At 39.3% G+C, this 26969-nt stretch overlaps 1 protein-coding gene across 3 annotated transcripts in view; it reads right to left on the minus strand.

Annotated features, from left to right (window-relative positions):
- The window catches only part of hlcs (holocarboxylase synthetase (biotin-(proprionyl-CoA-carboxylase (ATP-hydrolysing)) ligase)), a 163685-nt gene that overhangs the window by 32801 nt on the left and 103915 nt on the right, over positions 1 to 26969 (minus strand). For all 3 annotated transcript variants that reach the window (XM_072585634.1, XM_072585635.1, XM_072585636.1), the window contains 2 exons: positions 5962 to 6029; positions 873 to 1033 (listed from right to left, as the gene is read on the minus strand). In XM_072585634.1, coding sequence (XP_072441735.1) covers positions 873 to 1033; positions 5962 to 6029 — 229 coding nt within the window. The remainder of the gene's footprint in view (positions 1 to 872; positions 1034 to 5961; positions 6030 to 26969) is intronic.

The following is a 26969-nucleotide window of genomic DNA, read 5'->3' on the forward strand; positions in this document are numbered from 1 at the left end:
AGCTTGAAGTATTAATGGCCATTCCACTGTGCCAATGGAAGCAGAAGTGAAACCCAACTTAAAAGAGCAGGTTCTTACACAAACAATCTTCTCTCATTCATGCCAATTTGCACAGTCAACAGATCTGTGTCACTTTATTAAGTTAAGTCTTTGCTATTTGAAAAGGTCATTAGCCTAACTTAAAACCACCTACCAATAGGAGAGGTTAAATATAAGAGGTAATTGCAAAAACACTCCCACCTGAAATACATTGCGAGATATCAACCCTGTATTCAGAGACTGGAATACTACTCTCTTGCTCACCAGTCCTGTTTTCCCCACACATTCTCTCTGTTGCTTATCTCACACTGTACTCATTCCAACTTATCCTCTCTCTCTCTTCCAACCTCTTCTCATTTTTTGTACCTCTTGCTCCTCATGTACTGCACTTCTCCTTATTCGCCAGCTTCTCTCATGCTGCACTTTAAAATTCCCACATTCTTCTTTCCATCTTCCCCAAATCCTCCCCTCCTCCTTTCACTAAATCATTTTCCCTGCCTCAACATCCACTATTCCCAAATGTTCTGTCTTCCTCTATTCGCGGCCTTTGTCTTCTCATGTTTCCCTTTCCTAACTCTCACCCTTCACATCCACCCCCTTCAACTTTCTCTCCTCTCCCTCTATCGTGCCCCATTATCTTCCGTCCTCCTTCCAGCATCCATCACTGTGCTTTCTATTCCTCTTTCTCTCAAACTCTATTATTCCTTTCCCTCTAACCTACTTAACCTCAACATTGCACTTGGTCTTAACTCAAGTAGAATAGCATAATAGATCACGGAGTGAACTAGCTAAACATGAAATCTCTATATTATGAGAAAGTATCATCGACAGACCTCATATCCTGGCATAGATATCACAGATTCCACTGCAGCCAGAGCCATCAGGTGCTGTATAAAAGAAATGTTCTGTCCAAGCTTAGATTGGGTTGGAATCCTAACATGTAGAGTAAACATAGCACAGCCTATTGGACTGAGCCATATATTTCCTCCACGACCTGAAATCAGAACCGAATCCGAAGAAAAATGAATAAATCAAAATTAGTATAAAAGATAAGCCATGCATAAATCACAATAATAATAATAATAATAATAATATAACACAATACAGACTGTCCTTTCACACCAGGGTGTCAATCCATTCTAAAATGGCAGGACTAAGCTTTGCTCTTTTCTACTTATAAGCATCCTGTATGATAGCCTTGGCCTTATCGTGGACAGTCTTGTCTCCGAATGGAAAGGTTGTGGGTTCAAGCTCTATGCCAAAGATTTCACAGCAGTATTAAGGCAGTGCTATGGTCAATGCAGCACTCGCGATGTTGAATAGAAGGTCTGATTGGTCTTTCCGTTAAACATCAAATTCTGTGGAACCCTTTAAAAGAACAGGGGTTCAATGTATTTGAACAACTTTTAACCCTCAAACACCACTAATGAAGTTAAGTTATTTGATTGGTCTTTTGCTGGCTTTACCCTGGAGATTTTCTTTGTTTTCACAGTGTAAGATACAAAAATATCTCCCAGAACTTGAGATCCCAGTGGCTGGATAAAATGAGGCGTTGAAGGAAATTAGCATTAGTGAGAAAATTTTATTGGAGAAATTAATGGGACTGAAAGATGATAAATTGCATAGTCAGAATGAGGGACATTTCACTAGATTGGGTATAAGACAGAGTGAGAAACTGGGAATTTGGGTCAAAGTAGTTACTTGAGGCAGAGAGGGAGAGGGGTACTTTAAGTAAGGCTTACTTCAAGAACTAAAGTTTCCAGAGCAAGAGGCGAGTGGGAAAGGAAATAAGATGGGAACCAAAGATCTATATTCACTGAGACCAACAGTGAATGACATCATGAGTGCAGGAAAAAGCATCTGATTATTATGTAATTTTGATCAGGGTTTCTAATCTTTAAAGTACAAGTTCCATATTAATTTTGTATTTAAGTCTCTGGAACTTTTTTCTCCCTTTTCACAGAATATTGAAGATGGCCACCATAGAGATAGTTGATGTACTGTTGAACCAACTTCCAAAATTTTGCAGATTTAGGGATGATTTCTGTGAATTTGAAGGTAGCAAATATCATCCAACAATTTAACAAGGTGTCACAATGTTGGTATTTTTGCAAGGTTACCATGCCCTTGATTTTTTTCAAGAGAGGGGGGATATTGGTCAGGCTCCAATTAGTCTGGGTTTGGAAAGTTTATTGGGGCCCCTTTTGTTTACCCCTAACAGATAATGCTTCTGGCCTAGGGTTTTCACGTCTTAAAAAAGAACAGTATAATCAAAGGGGATCGGCCAGCTGGCTGTGTAGCGAGCCTTCGTTTAGAATAGAGTTTGTGATTCAGTTCAGCAGCAGTGTGTGTGAAGAAAGGCTGCTGGGGCAAGTCCAGCCGGGTACACTCTCTAACGTCAAGCCTGTAAGCCCTGGTTTGTTTCATTTTTACTCTTTGTGCTAAAGGATATGCTTAATTGGGACTGTTGCAAATATTTTCAGAACAGCATCATTAAGTTGGGATAGTCTGTCGGGGTTTTGGATAGGATACGTTAACCAGTATTAGAACATAGAAAACATAGAACATAGAAAAATACAGCGCAGTACAGGCCCTTCGGCCCTCGATGTTGCACCGACCGAAGCCTACCTAACCTACACTAGCCCAATAACCTCCATATGCTTGTCCAATGCCCGCTTAAATGACCATAAAGAGGGAGAGTCCATCACTGCTACTGGCAGGGCATTCCATGAACTCACGACTCTCTGAGTAAAGAATCTACCCCTAACATCTGTCCTATACCTACCACCCCTTAATTTAAAGCTGTGTCCCCTAGTAACAGCTGACTCCATACGCGGAAAAAGGTTCTCACTGTCAACCCTATCTAAATCCCTAATCATCTTGTACACTCTATCAAATCTCCCCAAAACCTTCTTTTCTCCAATGAGAAAAGTCCCAAGTGCCTCAGCCTTTCCTCATACGATCTTCCTACCATGCCAGGCAACATCCTGGTAAACCTCCTCTGCACTCGTTCCAATGCCTCCACATCCTTCCTATAATATGGCGACCAAAACTGCATACAATACTCCAGATGAGGCCACACCAGAGTCTTATACAACTGCAGCATGACCGCAGGACTCCGGAACTCAATTCCTCTACCAATAAAGCCCAGTACACCATATGCCTTCTTCACAGCACTATTTACCTGGGTGGCAACTTTCAAAGATCTGTGTACATGGACACCAAGATCCCTCTGCTCATCCACACTACCAAGTAGTCTACCATTAGCCCAGTAATCCATCTTCTTGTTACTCCTACCAAAGTGAATGACTTCACACTTAGCTACATTGAATTCCATTTGCCGCCTTACTGCCCAGCTCTGCAACTTATCTATATCCCGCTGTAACCTGCCACATCCTTCTTCGCTGTCCACAACTCCACCGACTTTCGTGTCATCCGCAAACTTGCTCACTCAGCCTTCAAGTCCCTCCTCCAGGTCATTTATAAAAATGACAAACAGCAATGGTCCCAAAACAGATCCTTGTGGAACACCGCTAGTAACTGCGCTCCAAGATGAACCTATACCATCAACTACTACCCTCTGTCTCCTTCCAGCCAGCCAATTCCTAATCCAAACCTCTAATGCACCCTCAATGCCATACCTCCGTAGTTTTTGCCTTAGCCTGCCATGGGGTACCTTATCGAACGCCTTGCTAAAATCCATATACACCACATCTACTGCTTTACCCTCGTCCACTTCCTTGGTCACCTTCTCAAAGAATTCAATAAGATTTGTGAGACATGACCTGCCCTTCACAAAACCATGCTGACTATCCTTGATCACATTATTCTATTTTCTGTTCTTTTTGTTTCATTCTGTAATTTTGTAAATAAATTCTGCCTGTTTAAAAACTTGGCAGTCGGACCAGTTAATTCACTTCAGGAATATCCCGTATAACTTACCTAAAACAATAGCAAAGTTACAGTCTGGGCTACCTGTTTAAAAATATTTTGAGGGGTCAGGCCTGGTCGATAATAAAGGGAGCAAGAGAGAAACAAGGGAACCAGAGCTGACAGCCCAACGCAGTAGTAGGGAAATGGTCAAATCTATTACAAATGATGGGATAATAAAATAATAATAATAATAATAATAATAATAATGAAATGGATGATAATGATCTGATTTGGCATTATTTGTATGGATTTATGACTAGGAAATCATGTTTGATAAACTTAGACTTTTTTGAAGATGCTACTAATAAAATTGACAAAGGAGAGTTGATAAACATAGTGGATGAGAAAGCTTTGAATAAGTTACCCCCACACAAAGCTGGTTAGAAAAATTAAAGCACATAGATAGAAGGTAATGCACTGGTATGGATTAATGATTAGAGACAAAAAATCTGCAGCTTGACTGACAGACAGAAAACAGACAATAGGAATAAATGGCTTATTCTCATGTTAGCAGGCAGTGACCAGGGGGCTTCACAAGTTTCAGTATTTGGACCCAGCTGATCACAACATTGATCAATGATCTGGGATTGAGATCCAAATATAATATTTCCAAATATGCCAATGATACAAAGTTAAAAGGAAATATGAGATGTGAGTAAAATGTGAAGGGGTTTCAGAAGGATTTGGACAGGCTTGGTGAATGGGCAGGAACTGGGCAGGTGAATATATTGTGGAAAAACATAAAATTATCCACTATGGTAGGAGAAATGTGCACAGAGTAGATCTTAAATGGCAAGATATTGGAAAACGTATACACTGTAGGGATTCTATGATGACGATAAGCGAAGGGACTCGGGTATCTTCATTGATAAGTAACTGAAGGCTAACATGCAAGTGCAGCAAGGTCTTAGGAAGGCTAATGGAATGTTAGCCTTTATGCAAGAAGATTTCAGTACAGGAGACTTAGTTAGACTACACCTGGAATACTGTGTGCAATTTTGGCCTCCTTATCTCAGCAAAGATATTATTGTCATGGAGGGAGTGCAATAATGGTTCACCTTGTTCCAAGATGGCAAGATTGCCTGTGAAGAGAGATTGGGCAAAATGGCCTGTATTCTCCAGAGTTGAAGAGTGTGGTGCTGAAAAAGCACAGCCAGTCAGGCAGCACCCAAGGAGCAGGAGACTCTCCTGCTCCTCAGATGCTGTCTGACCAGCTGTGCTTTTCCAGCACCACACTCTTCGACTCTGTTCTTCAGCATCTGCAGTCCTCACTTTCTACCTGTATTCTCCAGAGTTTTGAATAATGAGAGGTGATCTTACTGAAACTTACAGAAAACAAAAGCACATGAACTGAATAAGGAAACAGTACAACAATAGGTTCAAAAGTACACTACAGTATATCGTTATGTCCGATTTAGTTTCCATAATAATGTATGTACATGTTAGGGACAGCAAGTGTCAGATACAGAATTTAAATGTTGAAAAATATGCTGCAAATAATTAAAAGCTATGACAATCATGCAGCACAGAAGAAAGTCATTTAGCCCATTTTGCCTGAATTGACACTTTGAAAGAGTTACTCAATTATTTCCATTCTATCACTCTTTTCCTTCTAGTACCTTTCAAGCATTCTTTTTTCAAGTATATATTCAACTCATTTTTGAAACTAATTACTGAATCTGCTTTGCCATTATTTCCAGCAGTGCATTCCAGAGCAAAGAACTTATGTCATTAAAAATTATTCTCAGTTCCCAATGATTCCATTTGCCAGTTACTTTAAAATGTGTCCTTCAGTTACTGACATTTTTCACAGTATAATCACTTTCTGCTTAATTATTAAGTCAAAGTCCTTCATAATTTTGAACACTTTTATCCCCTCTGCTCTATACTGAAATATCTAGGTCAAACTACACTGATGCTCACCTTGTGCATTACTTTAAAAAGAAATTCTTTTTTGAAGATTAGGAGGAAGAACAGAAAATTACTGACCTTTGCCTTGTGTTTGTCGAACTGCAACAGCAATTAACCCTACTTCTTTTGGCAACGAGGGCATCAACCTGTGAATTATAGGAAATGTGGTCAACTGAAACAGTCAATAGATCATTGGGAACACATTGAAAACAGGGCTGTATCCAAAAACTTCAATTGAAGCAAAAACCTTTTTGGATAATGGTTAAATCTGGCAAATTTAGCAATTAACAAAATCACAATTACATTTTCCTGGCAAATGCTCACTTCAATTTCAAAACAACGTCCAAACTCACTGCTTAATTAGTTACTGCATTTTTTTTCCTTGATGGATGTGGGCATCACCGTCAAGGTCAACATTTGTTGTCCATCCCTAATTGCCCTTATACTGAGAAGTTTGTTGGGTCATTTCAGAGGGGCAGTCAAGAGTTAAACAGATTGCTGTAGGTCTGGAGTCATATGTAGATCAGACCAAGTAATGATGGCAGATTTCCTTCCCTAAAGGACATTAGTTAACCAGAGGGTTTTTCAATTCATTTCAATCAATTTCCATGGGACTAGGTGTATATTCCAGAATTACCAATTGAATTTAAATTCCACAGGCGGCCATGATGAGTTTGAACCCATGTTCCTACAGTATTGCTGGGCCTATGAATTACTGGTCCAGTGACATTGCCACTACACCAACACCTTTATATTATTATCACAGAATAATAAATGTGCAATCTTTAAAAGGCAAAAACCCTCCCATTCAAAAACTCAACATGTACCATCAAACACAGGGACTCTCATTGCTGGCAAAATAGATCTTCTGTTATAACAAAAGATTACGCCATCATATATCCCGACAAAAATATAAAATATATATTGAATATCAGCGTCCAGTACATCTGGCAAGTCCAGTATGTTGAGGAAGTAATGTACCATCCATAATGCAATCCGCCCTCACCTCCAATCACATGTGTAAGCTGTTAATAGATTTGTTGTCACTAAAATTGAGACTACCCTATCAGCTATGTCAGCTGCATCACCACCATTTCACTAACAGCCATAGAGTCATAGAAATGTGCAGCATGAAAACAGACCCCTCAGTCCAACTCATTCATGCTGACCAGATATCCTAAAGTAATCTAGTTCCATTTGACAGCAACTGGCTCATATCCCTCTAAAAGCTCTTCCTACTCACATATCTACCCGGATGCCTTTTAAATGTTGTAATTGTACCAACCTCCACGACTTCCTCTGGCAGCTCATTCCAAATGCACAACACCCTCTGCATGAAAACATTATCCCTTGGGTCCCATTTACACTGGAGCAAGTAGTCTCTAAAGCCACCTGTTGCCCTATTCCTGACCTGTTCACTTCAGTTTCGTGCTTATCTCCTCTCAACTATCTCAAGCTTACCTTGTCCATGACAGCCACCAACTGTTGCTTTGGTCCTATTCCTACTAAACCGATTTCTCTTCTTGATTCCAAGGGAGCCAATGTTTATAATCATTCTCTCTCTTCAGATGTTCTCCTTTTCTCCTTTAAATTTGACATCATGATCTTTCTCTTCACAAAAGTCCCCACTATGGTTGCAAAGTATTGATCTATCTCAAATCTTCCTTTCCTATCCAAAGTTATTCAATATCGTTTTGCAAATCCATACCCATCTTTCCAGAACTCCATGTTTTGGATTCCTTTAATTCGCTTTCCCTGCCACAGTACCAAAGCAGCTGCATATCAGTCACAAATGACAGGCTGCAAGACCGTAACAAATACAAACCTCCCTCCTCATCCTTCCCGATATGTCTGTAGCCTTTAACACAGTCGACAATACCATCCTGGTTTAATACCTATGCACCATCGTCTAACAAGGTGGGAATGCTCTCTTCTTGTTCCATTCTTATCTACTAATTGCATCCACAACATCACTTTCCTTTCCTTTCTCTTCTCTCACCGTTATCACTGGAGCCTCAAGGATCTAACCTTGGTCTGCTCGAATTTCTCATCCACATGTCACCCCTCAGTAAAATCACCCAAAAACACAATATTAGTTTTCACATTATCACTGACAACAGCAGCACCAACTTGTTACCACCTTTCTTGGCTCCTCCATTGCTGATAAATTAAAACAATGCTAGATGAGCAATTTTCCACTTAAATATTTGAAAGATTGAAATTATGATTTTCAGTCCAGTCTCCAAATCCTGCTCCTTGGCACTGGTTCCATACTTCTCCCTAGCAATAATCTGAAACTAAGACAGAATTTTCATATCATATTTGATCCCAATATGACTTTCTATGTTTGTAGCATGACTAAGCCTACCTATTTGCAGCTCTGGAACATTATCCAACTTCATCTCCATCTCAACAAATGTCTTCATTATCTCTGGTTTTAACTACTTCCAATGTTCTCCTGGCTAGTCTGCCACATTTTCCTACCAAAACATCCAAATCCCTGCTTCTTCCATCACAACTTGCAACAAGTCACATTTACCCATCACTTACTCCCCAGTCAAACAACGTCCTGGTTTTAAAATTCTGATCCATTTCCTGAAAACCTTCCCCGACCTTGCATCTCTCTGTCTCAAAAGTTCCAAACAGCTTTACAATTTTCTAAAGTAACAATCTTCCTCTAATTCTAGCCTTATGAGCATCCTCAAATTGTTTTACTATTCATAGCCATGCCCTCAGTCAGCTAAGCCCTAAGCTTTATAATTTCCTCCTTTCCACCTACTGGCCTCGTTTACCTCACCTTTTGACCGAATATTTCCTAATGTTGCATACGTCATATTGTTTCATAATCTCCTTGTCAAAGGCACTATATAAATTGTTGTCCAATGCGATACCAAATTTTGAAACTGATACAAAATCTTATCACATTTAAAGATTCAAAACAGCTCCATATGATGAGATAGTTCAATTACAGAAACTGTTGTTATGCAAGCAAGCATTATATTCTATCTTCCACAAAGATCAAAGAAATTAATTACCACGTAATCATAAACCTAACAAATTTATTACTTTTGGTTGGACTACCAGCTATTACGGGAACATTAACCTTCGTGGCTACCACATGGTTGTAGTTTGAATTTTCCAATTGGGAGAGACCAAGCAGAGGCCAAGGCCATTGTTACACTTCCAAATTCTGGCCACTAATTTGGGTTGTGGTTTTTCAGATTATTGTGACACCCCTATGGCCCCACTACGATTTGAGGCTACATGCTCATAACTTTCTAAATCACTGGTGCAAAGAAAGACCAATTCTTGTAAGACAGTGGTCAACAATTGAGAATAATGACTTTTTCATACTATTGTGCTGGATATGTCACCACTGTAAATCCATCCAAAAATTAGGCCAAATAGCATATGAGTGATCACTTAGTTTTAAATAGGAAATCAATGGTGTTCGGCTGCTATTTAGCATTTCTTGCACATCTTTTTCTCTCACCTTTGGACTTTCATCAAGTTTGGAGGGACATTACTTGTGTATTTTACCTAGACCTGCAAACGAATGTGCTCTACTACAATGAACATAAAATCAAGTATTGCATCTTTACAGTGCCTGAAATATCAAGGTTCTCAAACAGCCAGATAGTTTCTCAATTGTAATTGGCTTAACTGAGTAATCTGATATCCATTGATAGTCTTTAATTGTCAATTAAGGTAAATCTCATTCACAACCTGTGTCATTTGTCAGGCATTGATAATTCAAATAAGGCTGTTAGAAATGTTCTTAAATATGTGCCAGTGAGAATAGCTTTGTACTGTAAATATACATGGCTAGAAAATTGATTTTTATTTGCAGAGAAAACTGGTATACGAACATATAAATCAAAACCAGGAATAGACTATGCGGCCCCTCGAATCTGCTCCACCATTCAAATAAGGTCATGACTGTTATGACCTTCACTTCTACATTACTGCCTATCCCAATAACCTTTTGCCCCATGGCTTATCAAGAACTAATCTATCACTGCCTTAAAATTTTTTCAAGGCTCAGCTTCCATTCCCTTTCAGGATTGGTTTCACAGACTCACAACCCTCCTAACCTGTCACTTTTAAACAATGAGCCCTAAATGTAGATTCTTCCACAAGATGAAAAATTATTTCGATATCCCCCCTATCAAGACCCCTTAGGATCTTATGTGTTTCAATCAAGTCACTTCTTACTCTCCCAAACTCCAGGGAATAGTGTCTTGTCCTTTCCCATCTATCCTCATAAGACAACCCACCATTATTCATCAAATGAACTACCCAAACTTGCTTCCAATGCACTTGCATTTTTCCTTATATAAGGAAACCAATAAAGTACACAGTAATCCAGATGTGATCTCATCACCGTCACATACAACAGAAGCATAACAACCTTACTTTTGTACTCCAGTCCCCTTGCAATAAATATTAATACTGTATTCTATTCGCTTTCCAAATAACTTGATGTAACCACCTTTTGTGTGATGTCCTGGGCTCCCCCATTGTTGAGCATGGGTATATTGTCCATCGCTGGAAATGGCTTAACTGGAAATAGCATAACTGCTGAGCTTAGATGTGATCCATTGATTATAGGCTCACTTAACTCTATCGCACACTGTTTCACCAGTTTGGCATGCAAGTTCTTTTGTCGGAATGTATTAACTTTGTGTATTCTGAAATATCATTTTACACATTTGTCACTGCATCTTTATTGATTAATTACCTGAACCTAACTTGTCAGTTTACTTTGGTATTATTTTTTCATGTCTGCATAATAATCTTGAACCCACTCTTCTTTCCTTCAAACTTGCTGGCTCCAAGAAATGCTATTTTAAGAAATTATCCCAAATACATTTCATGAACTCATCATCCACAGTCACTTTGCTTACCTAACTTTTCTAATATAGTGTACATTGAAAGCTCCAATTGAAATTACAGTAGAAGTTACTGGGGCACCTTGCTGATAAACTTTCATTCTCCTCCCTCATATCCTCAGTCTTATGACAAGATTAATTTTACGGGATCTATACACCACTCCCACAGGTGATGCCTTGCCTATATAATTTCTACCAAAAATGCTTCTATATCCCGGTTTCCTGAACTGAGGTCATTGCTCTCTGATGTGCCAACCCATCATGGAGATGTTAGAACCCATTATTAAATATAGTATAGCAGAGCACTTTGAACTTTTCTAATTAATCAGGCTGAATTAAAAGTTTGTGAAAGGGAGACCATGTTTAACCAATTTACTGTAAATCGTTGAGGATGCAATATTTGCTGTGAATACAGGGGAACTGGTGAATGTACTTAAGATTTCTAGAAGGCCATCAAAATTTATTGCAGCAAATCAGATCATGTGGGCATAACATATTGGCATAAAGAGAAGATATAAAAGAGAATAAATATAACTGCATTTTGATTTGGTTGGCCAGATGTAGTGAATGTTACGCCATCGAGATCAGTGTTGGAACTTCAACTTTTTGCAATTTACATAAATTATATAAATGAAAGAAATTAAGGCATTGTTGCTAAATTTGCTGATGGCATAAAGATAGATAGGAAATTAGATTAGTCAGAGGACATGGGAAGCTACAGAGAGGTTGGAATTATCTTTCTCAAAAAGCAGTAGAAGCAGAATCTCTGATTATTTTTAAGAGCAAGGTAGATAGGTTCTTGATAAGCAAGAGTGTGAAAGGTTATTAGGGATAGGTGAGAAAGTGGAGCAATTAGGTCTGCCATGAGCTTGTTGAATGTTGCTAGCACCTTCATGGGTCATAATGACTGGATTTTCTCCTTTCCTTCCACACTAAGTTCCTGTCCAGCCCTGAGCAGATGTTCTGAACACTGGATTTAGGTAAGCAACACAGCTGCCTAGGCTGTGGAGAACAACGTCAGCTTCTCAAATCAGCCATGCAATTTGCAATATGCCTTTCCCATATCCTTACTCCTAGTGGAAAACCATATACTGAAGTTAGAAGTGAAGCATTCCTTTAACATAATCATTTACTGTGTCTTTTTATCTGTGCACTGAAACGATAAAAGGATTTACTATTTTGTTAAACATAGTGAACCAGAAGAATAAATCCCAACTATTAAGTATGTTATGCACTGAACAACATTGCTTCAAGCATACAAAAAAAACAAATAAAATTAACTTAAATATTATATCTTTGCACAGAAATACTCCATTTCTATCTGTTAACTTGGCTTACGCTTTTAAAGCCATTGCTCAACAAGTACCCCCTGAGGGGAAGTAGTCAAGTTCACGTAATTGCAGCATTTAGAAATATTTCAGGTCAATGTGAGGAATTTGTACCGATTGTAAATTTCAGGCTACAGGTTGACTGGATTGTCTGCCTCTTTTTGGAAGTGTTTAAGGTATAACCAAGTGTGACATTTGAATTAACTTGTGTTGGATACAGTAGCTAAACAGTATCTTTAAGAACAAAGGCACTGTTATTTACCCCCATCATTAATTTTGTAATTTTTTTTATCCAAGAATTCATCTTGAGGATTTTAACTTTAGATTTTGGGAGATTTGCAGTTCTGCATCTCAGACCACATTGACAGGTGAGCCCTTGATCCTCATCGCCCAGGGAAAGATGACACTTGGTAATTTTAATTGGGGAATAATTTTGTGTGGCTTAGAGTCTTCACTCACTTGCACTATATTTTCAATGCAATTCATTCAAGTCATCTTGAACAGAACACAAACACCATTGAGTTTTCATCACAAACGTTATTCATTGCTTCAAGTTTCCATAATCTTTTCCACTCGTTCAAAAATCATCGTCCTCAAAGCAGGCCCAACAAATACCCCCAGGGTATATTAACCACTATTGGAAAGTTCCGGTAACAATTCTTTTGAAGGATATGAGGAAGCTCTAAAAATCAAGTTTCTTCTTGTGGGCATGAGGACATAATAGGAATGTTTGAAAAGATTAGCTGTAAAAATTGCCCTCATTGACTTAAAAACTGATATAATTAGTAAACAATTTTCAGCAATTTAAAAGCCAGTTGCTCACAAGCAATGCATTACCAATTTGGTTTAACAGATTGTTTTGGTGATAAATGTATTTTTTGCTGTAGTCAAACAAGTTTCTACTCTTAAGTTTTCTTTTATTCACTCAAGGGATGTGGGCATCGCTGACTGGGCCAGCATTTATTGCCAGTCCCTACTTGCTCTAGAGAAGGTGGAAGCAAGTTGTCTTCTAGAACTACTGTAGTCCACCTGCCATTGGTTGACATGTAACTTAGGGGCGGCACGGTGGCTCAGTGGTTAGCACTGCTGCCTCACAACACCAAGGACCCAGGTTCGATTCCAGCCTCGAGCAACTGCCTGTGTGGAGTTTGCACATTCTCCCTGTGTCTGCACGGGTTTCCTCCGGGTGCTCCAGTTTCCACCCACAGTCCAAAGATGTGCGTGAATTGGCCATGCTAAATTGCCCATAGTGTTATGTGCATTAGTCAGAGGGAGGTGGATCTTGGGTGGGTTACTCTTCAGAGGGTCGGTGTGGACCTGTTGGGCCAAAAGGGCCTGTTTCCACACTGTAGGGAATCTAATCAAGGATTTGACCCAGCAACAGTGAAGGAAGGGTGTTACATTTTGAATTCAAGATGATGTGTGGTTAGGAGGGGAACCTGCAAACAGTGGTGCTAAGACTAACATATATTTTACAAACTGAGTTTTAAATATCTTACCACTCTAGTTCATAGGTGATTATGCACCTAGCAATATGCAAATTAGCTTAAGCAGAAACTTCTCAATACAAGTGCAATTTGTTTCCAGATCATCGATTATAGCTACAATAGAAATACTATCCCAATGTATTTAACATGCACTATCCAATGACTTGTGCTGACAAATAAACAGATTTATTTAACAATAAAAGAATAAGTGAATAGTAGCAATGAAACAATGCAGATTCCTGTGACAGTTATTAGGCTCAATTATATTGTGTAAACAGAAAATAACAAATAGTCACGACTCATCCACTGAACTATATAGAACATAGAAAAATACAGCGCAGTACAGTCCCTTCGGCCCTGGATGTTGCGCCGACTGAAGCCTACCTAACCTACACTAGCCCAATAACCTCCATATGCTTGTCCAATGCCCGCTTAAATGACCATAAAGAGGGAGAGTCCACCACTGCGACTGGCAGGGCATTCCATGAACTCTCAACCCGCTGAGTAAAAAATCTACCCCTAACATCTGTCCTATACCTACCACCCCTTAATTTAAAGCTGTGTCCCCGAGTAACAGCTGACTCCATACACAGAAAAAGGTTCTCACTGTCAACCCTATCTAAACCCCTAATCATCTTGTACACCTCTATCAAATCTCCCCGAAACCTTCTTTTCTCCAATGAGAAAAGTCCCAAGTGCCTCAGCCTTTCCTCATACGATCTTCCTACCATGCCAGACAACATCCTCGTAAACCTCCTCTGCACTCGTTCCAACGCCTCCACATCCTTCCTATAGTATGGCGACCAAAACTGCACACAATACTCCAGATGAGGCCGCACCAGAGTCTTATACAACTGCAACATGACCTCAGGACTCCGGAACTCAATTCCTCTACCAATAAAGCCCAGTACACCATATGCCTTCTTCACAGCACGATTTACCTGGGTGGCAACTTTCAAAGATCTGTGTACATGGACACCAAGATCCCTCTGCTCATCCACACTACCAAGTAGTCTACCATTAGCCCAGTAATCTATCTTCGTGTTACTCCTACCAAAGTGAATGACTTCACACTTAGCTACATTGAATTCCATTTGCCACCTTACTGCCCAGCTCTGCAACTTAGCTATATCACGCTGTAACCTGCCACATCCTTCTTCGCTGTCCACAACTCCACCGACTTTCGTGTCATCCGCAAACTTGCTCACCGAGCCTTCAAGCCCCTCCTCCAGGTCATTTATAAAAATGACAAACAGCAATGGTCCCAAAACAGATCCTTGTGGAATATATGCCTGTTTTCTCCCAATCTCCAATATCTGATTTGTCTAATTGCTAACATCTCACACAGACTATCCAATTTTGAACCTGCCAGGCTGAGAAATAATTTTTCTAGAAACAATCACATCAAAAAAATTTGAATAACGATCCATTAGAAATAATTGCCAGACATATGTTTGAACAATTAAGATTGGACTTAAATTAATGGCTTCAACCCGCCTTCTGATAGCTGGTGACAATAAATCAACACAAAGTTGTTTCAGCACATGGAGTTGGTCTTTAAGCCTGAGATACTGTGAAAACAATGTCAAATATCAAAAATATGACTGAAGAAGATCACTATGAAGTTTCATTTTAATAAGTTTAAAACTTCATTGTGAACACACTGGCACCTCTAGCAGAGGATCACATGACTCCTAATCAAATTCCAATTTTATTAAGAATCCTAGGTATAAATGCACCACTATTTTCTACCATTTCTGTCAGAAGCATTGGTATCATGCATTACAGGGATTCTGTCCTGATGTTTCTAGTGAACTTTCTATTGTCTCATGTGCATCAATGACTATTGTGGCCCTTCATTTGATTGTTTCACTTTAGATATACATTATTCACTACTGACATATGAAAGTTAAGAATGTATGAAATAAATAAAAATGATAAAAGAAGCAAATTCTAATTTAGTATTATTGAAAAGATACGGGACCAGGCTTTGTAATTTGTCATCAAACTTGAAGATTCAACAATTTTCATGAAATTTCAAAAAGCAAGACATTTTGGATTGTTATTCTTCATTCTTGATATTCTGTTCACACAGAATTCAATAAATGTGTCAGTTTAAATGATCCACAGGTATCATTCACCAAAAGAAGTATCACTTCTTGATGTACTCAGATTGCATCTCTAAAACATCTAAATCACAATACTTGTTGCTAGAAATACTTTTACAATGCATATAAAGGTTTAGTAGCTTTATACCAAGGATAGCTGTATAATGAGAATTCAAAATATATAAAGAATGCAATGATAATTTTATAGTCACATATTAGCACAACTGATTTTTACCATCCTAATCCTTCATTTTAATGAAAGTTGACTTCAAATTAACAATTTACCTGATTTGCTTTAAACTGTCCTTTCATCTCTGGGTTGAAATCCAGCCTAGACTGATCAAATACAAGTCTTACCTGTTTAATGAATGAAGTCACTCTTTGTGTCCTGACTGTATGAGTCATAAATGAAATGAGTTTAAGCCATCTCAACCTGGTGACTCCAACACAAAAGTATCCTAAATTCAGCCTTAATTAGCAATTTTGTTCTGTGTAAAAAGGATGATTGATAAGAGAACTGGAAAAATACATTAAACTGAAAATCTACTTTGAATTGAACCCCACTGTATCTGGTCTTGGAAGTGTTCTACATTGCAATGTAAATTTTGTTAGAAATGATTTTGTTAGAAAAGTCAGTAATCTATGATGACAAAGATATTAATTCATTTGTAAATGAACTGAACAAATATTCAGTTGGAAATAAGTTCTGTCATTTTAAGGGCAAAAATGGATCGAGATTATCGGGTACTCCATACAGCACAGTAGTTTCTGACTAAGAGAAGCATTATCTGATGGACAGCATCAGTACTGAAAATAAATCATATTAAAAAAATTAATATTTTGGAACCCTGGAGAATAGGGAATGCTTGGTTGTTTCCTAACTTGAGATTAAATAAGCAAGTCAATGGTCTGTGGAGGGACCCGGTTGCTTGGATGAATAATCATGTTTTTTTTTAAAATGGCAGCAAGCATGTTGAAGGATACAGATGCAAGTGGCCTACAAGTAAATAGTGGTAAAGCAGAAGTTCTAATACATGGAACTCACCTGGCCATCTAACTGATCAGGTATCGTTACCCTTAGGTATCTGTACCTGATACAATTTGTTAAAGATTTCCTTGCACAGTAATGAAATGAAACAGATGAAAGTGATACTTAAAAACTAATTATGTGCCATTTGATGGCATTATCAAAAACTATATTATGTTTAGTGCCACAGTTATTGCAGTGTGGGCACTTCTTGCTGGAGCTGCTTTTGACATGGGATTAACTTCTAGAGGAATGCATTAGTCATGCTAAGCAGAAGCAAGCTTTCATTGGCCTGATAGATTGCACCACACTTCAAATCAGAAAACCCTTTTATTGACAGCTTTTCATTGAACGCCTAAGAGCATTAGTGTATTTAGGAGGTAGATGTGTTGTATAGTCCAAAGCTGATCTCATATTCACGTTCTAAAATTAATTCAATAGTGCTTTACATGTTAATCCTTACAGGATTGATTTTGAGGTCACAACAGTGCAGCAGTGGAAGATGAGAAAAAGCACTTAAAGTGACTCATTTCAATCTCATTCCCCACACTGACTAAAGTGCTAGTGTCCTTTCTTTCAGACAGTTTGCTACACAAGACAATTTCACTATCTTATAGAAAAGTTGAACTTAGTAGAAAGAAAGTAAGTACGTCATCAAAACCTGCATTACAGGCTACAACAATGTTTCAAAGAAAAATATGTTATCTCCTCCAATCCTGAAAAATCTGTATTGCTCTAGTTTTAGCTTCTGGTGAATCCCCCACTTCTTTCAAGCCATCACGGATGGTTGTACTTTAAGTCATCTAGGCCACTGAATAAAGTGATGTTCGTTTACTGTTATTTAATGCTGTGGAGTATTATTCATTCAGTGGAGTATTATTCATTCACATTCCATTGCATCTTTAACATGGAATTATAACAACAATGTTGAGCCCATTCCTATGCTAGGCCGGCATTTCATAGCTGTCTTTTACCTTTCATTTGGACAGTATAGAAATTATGTGGAACAAAAATATTGTCTTTCCATCGTGATTTGGACATTGGTGTCCACACAGAAAAACATATCAGGCCATACCACAGTACTGTCCAAGGACAATCAAATTTGCATAATCTGTGCACTTCCATAGACTATGAAATGCCTAAATATTTTCTGTATTGTTTTCCTCCAATTTCTTCATTTAATGTCACCCTTCCTAATGTCAAACCGAATCATTTTCATCTTTTTTTAACCACTGCTTAAATGTATTGTTTGAATTTGCAACTGCTTGCTGTAGGTTAGGCCTGGTGGTGCTAATTTAAAATGTTTGTCTACTCAAACACAAACATAAATTGTTGTATCTATGCACATGCGCATAGCCTACCAGAAATCTCTGACTAGGTTCCCACACAAAGAATGAATATTTGGAAAGCAGCTAATAGGTACCTCATTTAATTAACATTTGAGGGTTTACAGGAGAAAGTTAGGAGGGAAAACAAAATCAGTAATTGTCCTTGTGAAGTCAGCATAACTATAATAATAAATCAATAATTCTTGGAAATTAGCAAGAATTTGAAAGCAATTTTGTCATTCTCATCACTTAATTGCTTTTTCACTTCAGTCACTTAATGTTAGAGACTCTTTTGTTCATCCTGGACCAATCACTTTGAAGCTACATTGCGACCTAGTGTATTAATTTTGTTCTTGTGCAGGAGACCCTTTAGCATTGTATAGATGTAGTGGACGATGGTGCAAGGTACCGATTTTCTTATTAAACTTCATCTTTGTGTAAGAGGAATCGCAGAGGCCAGCTGGGCCTCCTGCCTGCATGCATCAAGAGTTAATTTTAAAGGACATACAGTCATCATGAACAAGTGCAGAAGGTTCTCTGGTGGTCCTGCCAAACAGCAAGGGCTCTTAATTAGCAGCAGTGCTTAATCAGAGTGCTTAAACTGGTGGAGCTCTGGGAGGTCATGCTCCTGCCTGCTGCACAGGCACAACAGCTAGCCACAAGGAACTGACAGCAGGCTTTTTTTTAAATGCATCATTAAATGTGCCTTTTTCTACTTGTAACTCAATTTACCATCAGCATTTAAAAGATCAATTCTATGCCACGCAAAAATAATAGTAAAATAATTTTTCAAATTAGTATCTCTAAGAAATTGTGCAGCTTCTGAAGTTAATAGGACTAGATGAGAATATTCTTAACGACTCCAGAGCTCTATACCTTCAACTGCATTTGTTGCACTGGCTGCATTTACTCCAGAATACAGGCAGCTGAAAGTGTCTCTGTAAAGCATATATCTTACGCTTTAGGATTCTGTGAAATAATAACTTATTTGCACTTTAAATAGTTGCACAGTCAGTATTATTCAAAGCACTCATCATAGAGTCATAGAAATGCACAGCACGGAAACAGACCCTTCAGTCCAACTCGTCTATACCAACCAGGCATCCCAACATAATCTAATCCCATTTGCCAGCACTTGGCCCATATCCCTCCAAACCCTTCCTATTCCGATACCCATCCAGATGCCTTTTAAATGTTGCAATTGTACGAGCTTCCACCACTTCCTCTAGTAGCTCATTCCATACATGTACCACCCTCTGCACAAAAAAGTTGCCCCTTAGGTCTCTTTTATATCTTTCCCCTCTCACCCTAAAGCTATGCCCTGTAGCTCTGGACTTTCCCACCCCCAGGGACTTTGTATATTTATCCTAAACATGCCCCTCATGATTTTATAAACCTCTATAAGGTCACCCCTCAGCCTCTGACGCTCCAGGGAAAACAGCCCCAGCCTTTTCAGCCTCTCCCTATAGCTGAAATCCTCCAACATAATATACCTTAAGCTTGTATAGTTAAGAAAATTAAGTTTTTCTTTCAGATTACTTTCTTTTTAATTTGCAAGAGATGAAAGCAAGTGATTCTCATAAAGCAAAGACGGCTAAGTCAAGCTACTTTGGAACGGGGAGTAGGAGGAGCTGTGTTTCCAAGATGGCACAAATACTTTTAGTTTATGTATAGTATGACCACAAATAAAAAGCTGAACTTTCTACTGATTAGTTTGAGAAATATATGAGAAGAAGGATGAATCTTATGAAAACTTTGCATTCCTCGTGGTAATACTGGATTTAAAAACTGTACTGAGGCATTGACTTTGAAAGTTACAAGCGGAATCACACTAAACTTGCTGTAAAATTTAGAATCAATCCTATTGGAAATTCTGCAGCCAACCACACGTTCAGATAAAGTGGGCAAGAGAAACACACACATTCTGCACCACAGAAGGGGCAACCAACATCAAGTATAAACCCTGCAGGTGTCTGGTTTACTATCACCATATAGATCTGAAATCACGGCATTCAGCAATTAGGACCAAAATTAGGACAAAAAGGAGACAGACAGTAACTCGACTTAGCCTTTCTACCTCTGTATTCAGAACACAGCAAAACTAAACTGAAGACCCCTAACAGTTACTCCAATGCTTTCTAACCTATGTTTTAAATAATCGATCCCAGACTTTGTTAATTAATTCCCAACACCGATTTCATATCTTAAACTAAGGACTTAATTATGTATTAAATATACAATTAGCTTTAGCAGAGAAAAAAAGTTAAACAAGATAATCTGAAATTTCTATAATCTGAATTTGAAACATTTGTTTTCAGCCTCCTTCACAGAAAAGGCAGACAAACAAACACACACATATAGTTAAGGGATAAATGGAAGATGATAACACAACTGATCAGATTACTTAACTGGCTTTCACGATGTGTTGTTTGACAGGCATAGATAAGACCATAAGACCATAAGACATAGGAGTGGAAGTAAGGCCATATGGCTCATCGAGTCCACTCCACCATTTAATCATGGCTGATGGGCATTTCAACTCCACTTACCCGCATTCTCCCCGTGGCCCTTAATTCCTTGTGACATCAAGAATTTATCAATCTCTGCCTTGAAAGACATTTAGTGTCCCGGCCTCCACTGCACTCTGCGGCAATGAATTCCACAGGCCCACCACTCTCTGGCTGAAGAAATGTCTCCGCATTCCTGTTCTGAATTTACCGCCTCTAATTCTAAGGCTGTGTCCACGGGTCCTAGTCTGCTCACCTAATGGAAACAATTTCCTAGCATCCACCCTTTCCAAGCCATGTATTATCTTGTAAGTTTCTATTAGATCTCCCCTTAATCTTCTAAACTCCAATGAATACAATCCCAGGATCCTCAGCCGTTCCTCGTATGTTAGACCTACCATTCCAGGGATCATCCGTGTGAATCTCCGCTGACACGCTCCAGTGCCAGTATGTCCTTCCTGAGGTGTGGGGACCAAAACTGGACACAGTACTCCAAATGGGCCTAACCAGAGCTTTATAAAGTCTCAGTAGCACAACGGTGCTTTTACATTCCAACCTTCTTGAGATAAACGACAACATTGCATTCGCTTTCTTAATCACGGACTCAACCTGCATGTTTACCTTTAGAGAATCCTTGACGAGCACTCCCAGATCCCTTTGTACTTTGGCTTTATGAATTTTCTCACCGTTTAGAAAGTAGTCCATGCTTGTATTCTTTTTTCTAAAGTGCAAGACCTCGCATTTGCTCACATTGAATTCCATCAGCCATTTCCTGGACCACTCTCCCAAACTGTCTAGATCCTTCTGCAGCCTTCTCACTTCCTCAGTACTACCTGCCTGCCCACCTAACTTCATATCATCGGCAAACTTCGCTAGAATGCCCCCAGTCCCTTCATCCAGATCATTAATATATAACGTGAACAGCTGCGGCCCCAACACTGAACCCTGCGGGACACCGTTTGTCACCGGCTGCCATTCCGAAAAAGAACCTTTTATCCCAACTCTCTGCCTTCTGTCAGACAGCCAATCCTCAATCCATACCAGTAGCTCACCTTGAACACCATGGGCCCTCACCTTGCTCAGCAGCCTCCCATGTGGCACCTTATCAAAGGCCTTTTGGAAGTCTAGGTAGACCACATCCACTGGGTTTCCCTGGTCTAACCTACTTGTCACCTCTTCAAAGAATGCCAACAGATTTGTCAAGCACGACCTCCCCTTCCTAAATCTATGTTGACTTGTTCTAATCCGACCCTGCTCTTCCAAGAATTTAGAAGCCTCATCCTTAATGATGGAGTCTAGAATTTTACCAACAACCGAAGTTAGGCTAATTGGCCTATAATTTTCCATCTTTTGTCTTGATCCTTTCTTGAACAAGGGAGTTACAACAGCGGTCTTCCAATCATCCGGGACTTTCCCTGACTCCAGTGACTTTTGAAAGATCTCAACCAATGCCTCCGCTATTTCCTCAGCCACCTCCCTCAGAACTCTAGGATGTAGCCCATCGGGGCCAGGAGATTTATCAATTTGAAGACCTTTTAGCTTTTCTAGCACTTTCTCTTTTGTAATGGGAACCATACTCAACTCAGCACCCTGACTCCTTTTAATTGTTGGGATATGACTCATGTCTTCCACTGTGAAGACTGACGCAAAGTACTTATTAAGTTTTCCAGCTATTTCCTTATCTCCCATCACTAGGCTTCCAGCATCAGTTTGAAGTGGCCCAATGTCTACTTTTGCCTGTCGTTTGTTTCTTATGTATTGAAAGAAACTTTTACTATCATTTCTAATATTACTGGCTAGCCTACTTTCATATTTGATCCTCTCCTTCCTTATTTCTCTCTTTGTTATCCTCTGTTTGTTTTTGTAGCCTTCCCAATCTTCTGATTTCCCAGTGCTCTTGGCCACTTTATAGGATCTCTCTTTTTCTTTAATACATTTCCTGACTTCCTTTGTCAGCCATGGCTGTCTAATCCCTCCCCAGATAATCTTTCTTTTCTTGAGGATGAACCTCTGTACAGTGTCCTCAATTATATCCACAAACTCCTGCCATTTTTGCTCTACTGTCTTCCCCGCTAGGCTCTGCTTCCAGTCTATTTTCGTCAGTTCCTCTCTCATGCCCTCATAATTACCTTTATTTAACTGTAAACCATTACATCCGATTTTGCCTTCTCTCTTTCAAACTGCAGACTGAACTCTACCATATTATGATCGCTGCTTCCTAAGTGTTCCCTTACTTTAAGATTTTTTATAAAGTCTGGTTCATTACATAGCACTAGGTCAGAATAGCCTGCTCCCTTGTGGGCTCCATGACAAGCTGTTCCAAAAAGCCATCCTGTAAGCATTCCATGAATTCCCTTTCTTTGGATCCACTGGCAACATTATTTTCCCAGCCCACCTGCATATTGAAGTCTCCCATGATCACCGTGACCTTGCCTTTCTGGCATGCGTTCTCTATTTCCCGGTACATGTTGCGCCCCTGGTCCTGACCACTGTTAGGAGGTCTGTACATAATGCCCATTATGGTTTTTTTGCCTTTGTGGTTCCTCAATTCCACCCAGACAGACTCCACATCATCCGTGCTATGTCTTTCAGTGTCATCGATTTAATTTTGTTCTTAACTAACAAGGCAACCTCGCCCCCTCTGCCCGCCTCCTTGTCTTTTCAATAAGTTGAAAATCCTTGGATGTTTAACTGCCAGTCCTGACCCCCCTGCAACCACGCCTCTGTGATGCCTACCACATCATAATCATTCATAATGATCTGTGCCATTAGTTCATCTGCTTTGTTACGAATGCTACGAGCATTCAGGTAAAGTGCCTTAATGCTAACTTTCTTATCATTAGAGGTATTGGAAATCATAAGATGTCCTAAGTTATCCTTCCTTTTTGCTGCATTCCCAGCCTGTCTCAAGTTTAAATCCACCTGCACACATGCTATCCTCCTGCTTATCTTTCCAATTAACTCCATACTCCCTGTCGCTTTCACTTTCCCTTCCCCCCAACTCAGAAGTTTAAAGTCCTACAGACCACCCTATTTATCCTCTTCGCTAGAACATTGGTACCTGATCGGTTCAGGTGGAGACCGTCCCAACGGTACAGATCACCCCCCCCCCCACCTCCCACCGCTGGTTCCAAAACTGATGCCAATGCCCCACGAAGTGGAATCCCTCTTTCCCACACCATCCCTTAGCCATGTGTTTACTTCCCTAATTTTCTTATCCCTATGCCAATTAACACATGGCTCAGGCAGTAATCCGGAGATTATGACCCTTGAGGACCTGTACTTCAATTTCCTTCCTAGTGCTTGATAATCCCCAAACAGGTCCTCCACCCTAGCTTTGCCTATGTTGTTAGTCCCAACATGGACCACAACAACTGGATCCTCCCCCTCCCGCTCCAATATCCTTTCAAGCCGGTCGGAGATGTCCCGCAGCCTGGCACCGGGCAGACAACACACCATGCGAGACTCTCGATCCGGCTTGCAAAGGATACTATCTGTCCCCCTAATTATAGAATCCCCTATAACAACTACTTGTCTTTTTGCTCCCCCCTCTTGAATGGCCTTCTGCACCATGGTGCCGTGGTCAGCTGGCTCATCCTGTCCAGAGCCCTTTTCCTCATCCGTACAGGGAGCAAGAATCTCATACCTGTTGGACAAGGTCAAAGGCCGAGGCTCCTGCACTCCTAAACTCAGGTTCCCCCTACCTGTCACACTTACAGTCACACTCTGCACTCTGCATGTGGATGACTTGGTTGTTTTTCTGGACTCACTGATCAGGATCACCTTCTCAGTTCACCCAAATATAGGCAGCATTACTTCTAATTCAGTTTTCTACTCTCTGGATTTACAAATCTTGGTGTGGAAGATAATGCCGAGATTTTTCAAATCTTCATGCTGTGTTGTCAGTTCAGCCATAACACTGACTCTGGGTCAGCCCTCATAGACTGAACATCTTTTCCCAAGGCCTCAATTACCATCCAACATCTGTCAGCTACTTGATTACAGAGTCTCTTCCAGACCTTCCAGAACCAGTTCCTAGGTACTGACCTCATTAATAGCCAATTTCTGCGAACTGCTATCCTAAACACAATGCTCTTCCCATGCTCACTCTCTGTAGGAACCCTTTTATTCAGCCTGAAATTAACCTCACAAGGCCTGACCTCACAAATAAACAAAAACTCATTTTATATGTTCTTTTCCTCCAACAACAAGCTACTTCAAAGTCCACAAGTTGTTTTCAGCTCCAAACCAAAATTGATAAAGGAATAAAAATAATTAACATCAACGAGGGTTCTAATACAGATTTTTAATTATGATTTTTAAGCAACCTGTTTGGACATAAATTGGAAACCTCCAGGGCAGGTAAGACTTAAACCTGAATTTCTTGACCAGCAGTAGGGACACCACTACTGCGCAACAAGATTCCCATCCAGGCTGTTTAAACAGGTGAGACATCTTATCAAGTGCTTGATTTCAGTCAGTTGACGAATAGTTTCCAAAGTAGATGACTATATCTAATTTTAAAAAATGTTAATTTGTGTTAAAAATAGGAAGGAAGAACTTAAAAGGAGTTCAAACATGGATAATTAATTAATTCCCTACACTATCTTATTTTAATTGCAGAATAAAATGCATTTAATGTATGTGAAGGTGTATAAATGTACTGCAAGATGATAACTTTTTTGTTAATTTAGAAATGAAGCTGATTTGACTATTGAGTAAGGACTGAATCTTTTGATCAGAATTTTACAGTTCCTTGCAGGCCTTGGTAGACAAAAGGCCTGTAAAATTTCCTGGGTGGTTTTCCCCCTTCATCTTGTCTGCAATTTTACATAGGTAGCCTGCCCACTCTGCTCCCAATGGAGGCTATTAAGTAGCTAACTATTAGCCACTTAAAGGATTAAAAGGAGAGCAGTAGTCCCATCTCCATCCAATTAACACTCCTCTTGCTATGATTGGGAGGCATAGTCCCTGCCAAATCTCCCAATGGCCAGTTGGGAAACCCTGCCATCTGAAAAAATCCTGCTCCTTATTTCCTTGTGCTTTTGAAGGTTTACACTCATTATTTAACTTATGTTTTCTCTTTCACATCATAAACAATCTGTCTACATTACAAATTAGTAGACTGCCCTTATAAGTATTCAGTTTGACAATAACATGAACATTATTACCAATTATTGCAAATCACATTGCAAATGTACAGTTATGTTTAATAGGATTGGATCATTGCTCACTAAACAAAGTTGGCAAATTAATAGGCCAACTCATAAATTTTAGATTCCATTTCAGAAAAAAATTAAATGGCTGCCTTTTTTCATTTTTTAAAAATAGCTTTGATATCTAAGAGTGCAATATGTTAATTCAATTGAATCTAATTTTGTTTCCTGTACTTTAGTAAATTGTGCTACAGAAGTTGCAATTTTCAAATACTGAAAGAAAGAATGCCATACACAGATGCAGCATCATGATTCAAAACTAATTAACAATGTCAGCTCCCAAAATGTACTAATGCCATCAACTGGAGATTCAACCTAAAGGCTTTCCCACTAAGGAGAAAAAGGTAACAACAAAGTAAACAAAGTTATGTCCCAAGCAGTGGTTGGTGAGTTATTCTTAGTTATCACTGGTAGGTAGTACCAAAAGCATAACACTTCTTCACATAACTATGTTAGTATGTAAATGGTTGTATATTATTTTTGAAACAAAAACAATGCTTTTCAGGAATTTCAATGTAAATTTTCAGAGATGTCAGCAATTTGTTGTTTTTTTAAATTTCACCCTTCCATCAGCCTAGAGTTCAGATGTATTTACACATACAAGGTGGCTTCATTGGCTCAGGCATAACTGCATGATCGAAGACAGATTAATGTCTGAGGCCTTTTGTATGATAAGATAGCCTGAGCCACCAACCAGAAGGTCACCCAAAGCCCTGCTTCAGGTATGGTTTCAAGAGAGTGACAAGAAGTCCCTACACAAATCCTTGGAAAACACTTGTTAATAACATGGCTGAATGTCAACATCTCCTGATAGCTAACATATGCCGTCACAATGGTCAGCTTAGCAAAAGGCACCAATGCCAAAACAATTCAGAACATCTGGTGCAGCATTTGTAGCACAATTTGCCTCTCAAGGATTGGCCTCTTCAGTCATCAGCAATGGTGTTACATATGAAGACATCCAAAGCAAAATGGATTTGTTTGCTATCACATTTCTTGGATCAATATCATGGACAAACTAAGGCATTGAAGCAATCCAAAGTGTAATATTAAGTTCATAAATCCCCTAGTTAGACAAAAACAATATATTTTTCCATAATGTATCACTCATATGACATGTACTCTAATAAGGTTTCCTCATTAATCATATGACATATAAAAGACTCTCCAGAATGCAATGCATGTTAAAACAT

The sequence above is a fragment of the Chiloscyllium punctatum genome, chromosome 15 (assembly GCF_047496795.1).
Source record: "Chiloscyllium punctatum isolate Juve2018m chromosome 15, sChiPun1.3, whole genome shotgun sequence".
In the NCBI taxonomy this organism is placed as follows: domain Eukaryota; kingdom Metazoa; phylum Chordata; class Chondrichthyes; order Orectolobiformes; family Hemiscylliidae; genus Chiloscyllium; species Chiloscyllium punctatum.